Here is a 206-nt window from a genome sequence, read left to right as displayed (position 1 = left end):
ATATCAGGTTCCTTACCTATGACATATGGATGGGTGGATCGCCAAGTCAAAGGTCGGAACTTCATGACAGAGATGAAACGACTTAGGTTCTTTATTTCATTCTTTAAATACTCTCCATGAATAATTCCTGTAAAGAAATGTATGACACTTTTAACTAAATATACATTACTCTAGTACACCTCAAGAGTATAAATGATAATTAACCC

General features: G+C 34.0%; 1 protein-coding gene across 1 annotated transcript in view; it reads right to left on the bottom strand.

Annotated features, from left to right (window-relative positions):
- LOC119585430 (ribosome biogenesis protein BMS1 homolog) overlaps positions 1-206 on the bottom strand; it is a gene marked incomplete in the record, with an annotated part of 34,374 nt that overhangs the window by 25,217 nt on the left and 8,951 nt on the right. Inside the window, 1 exon segment of the mRNA XM_037934088.1 lies at positions 17-127. Coding sequence (XP_037790016.1) covers positions 17-127 — 111 coding nt within the window.

Source organism: Penaeus monodon, chromosome 19 (genome assembly GCF_015228065.2).
Source record: "Penaeus monodon isolate SGIC_2016 chromosome 19, NSTDA_Pmon_1, whole genome shotgun sequence".
NCBI lineage: Eukaryota > Metazoa > Arthropoda > Malacostraca > Decapoda > Penaeidae > Penaeus > Penaeus monodon.
This window is presented reverse-complemented; position numbering and strand designations above follow the sequence as displayed.